The sequence below is a fragment of the Aplysia californica genome, unplaced genomic scaffold (assembly GCF_000002075.1).
Source record: "Aplysia californica isolate F4 #8 unplaced genomic scaffold, AplCal3.0 scaffold00741, whole genome shotgun sequence".
Lineage (NCBI taxonomy): Eukaryota > Metazoa > Mollusca > Gastropoda > Aplysiida > Aplysiidae > Aplysia > Aplysia californica.
The window spans coordinates 126,794-127,867 of record NW_004798011.1 but is presented as its reverse complement, the minus strand read 5'-3'; the positions used below and the strand labels follow the sequence as shown (position 1 = coordinate 127,867).

At 41.3% G+C, this 1,074-nt stretch overlaps 1 protein-coding gene across 1 annotated transcript in view; it reads right to left on the bottom strand.

Annotated features, from left to right (window-relative positions):
- LOC101850206 (mucin-17) overlaps positions 1–1,074 on the bottom strand; it is a gene marked incomplete in the record, with an annotated part of 71,313 nt that overhangs the window by 17,025 nt on the left and 53,214 nt on the right. Inside the window, 1 exon segment of the mRNA XM_035972563.1 lies at positions 736–953. Coding sequence (XP_035828456.1) covers positions 736–953 — 218 coding nt within the window.

Sequence of the window (1,074 nt, the reverse complement as noted above, 5' to 3'; positions counted from 1 at the left end):
CAGGGAACTGCTGCTTTTTCTTTCCTGATCCTTACTATTGTCATTTTCCTCTACTTCTTCTGTAAGTTTGTCACTCTCTTGTGACCTGCTATTTCCGGGGTGCTTTGATAGTCGAAGCAGACCCTGTGCTGTTGAAGCTAGAGAGGTGAGCAGTCTAAGTCTGATTCCCTGTATAGACTTCTCAGTTGACACCCACCCCTTGGCGCTCATATGACCTTATGCAGTTGCGAGCGCCGTAAAACCCTCTACTATATATCTAGCACAATCAACTCAGTTTTGTCATGTAAGCGCCAAAAAACGTTTCACTGTTGCAAATAAATCTAGTTTTCTATTAAAGGGACAGACAGACATATACAAACTGGGACATTTCACTTTTTTTTAAAGGCTCAATGCAGAAAAAATACAAAGCTCGGGAAGACAGCGCTTGAAGGATGAGACAACACATTCTGTCTAGATCTACTTATTTTCCAACACAAAACATCTATCATAATCATACAGTTCATTCTCCTTGCTTACATATTATGGGACTTTGAGGTCACTTCTTCTTTCTATTCCTCTCTTCCTACTTACTTCATCTTTCTCTTTCTCTCTTCCTCCTTACTTCATCTTTCTCTTTCTCTCTTCCTCCTTACTTCATCTTCTCTTCCTCTCCTCCTAACCTCTTCTTTCTCTTCCTCCTTACTTCTTTTTTCCTGTTCCTACTTTTCCTTTCTCTTCCTCTGCTCCTCTACTTACTTCTTCTTTCTCCTCCTCTCCTCCTCCTCTTCCTCCACTTTATCCCTGGGTCCAAGGACTTTGTCAATTTCCTTCTGGGCGTTCTCATAGGCAACGGTCATTTCTTCGCTGGTCTTGACGGGGGAGCTGAATTCTTTTTCTTTCATCTTCTTCGCCCTCAGTCTTTGTTTGTTCTTCTTTCTCTCCTCCTCAGCATTCTCAAGTAGGTCCCCCTCTTCCTGTGAAAAGAAATATTCAGTTGATAGACAGTCCAGTAAAAGAAAAATATATATTATATAAAAACAACTTTCCGAGGCCCTCTCTTTCTCTCTCTTTGTTTCTCTCTCTCTCTCTCTCTCT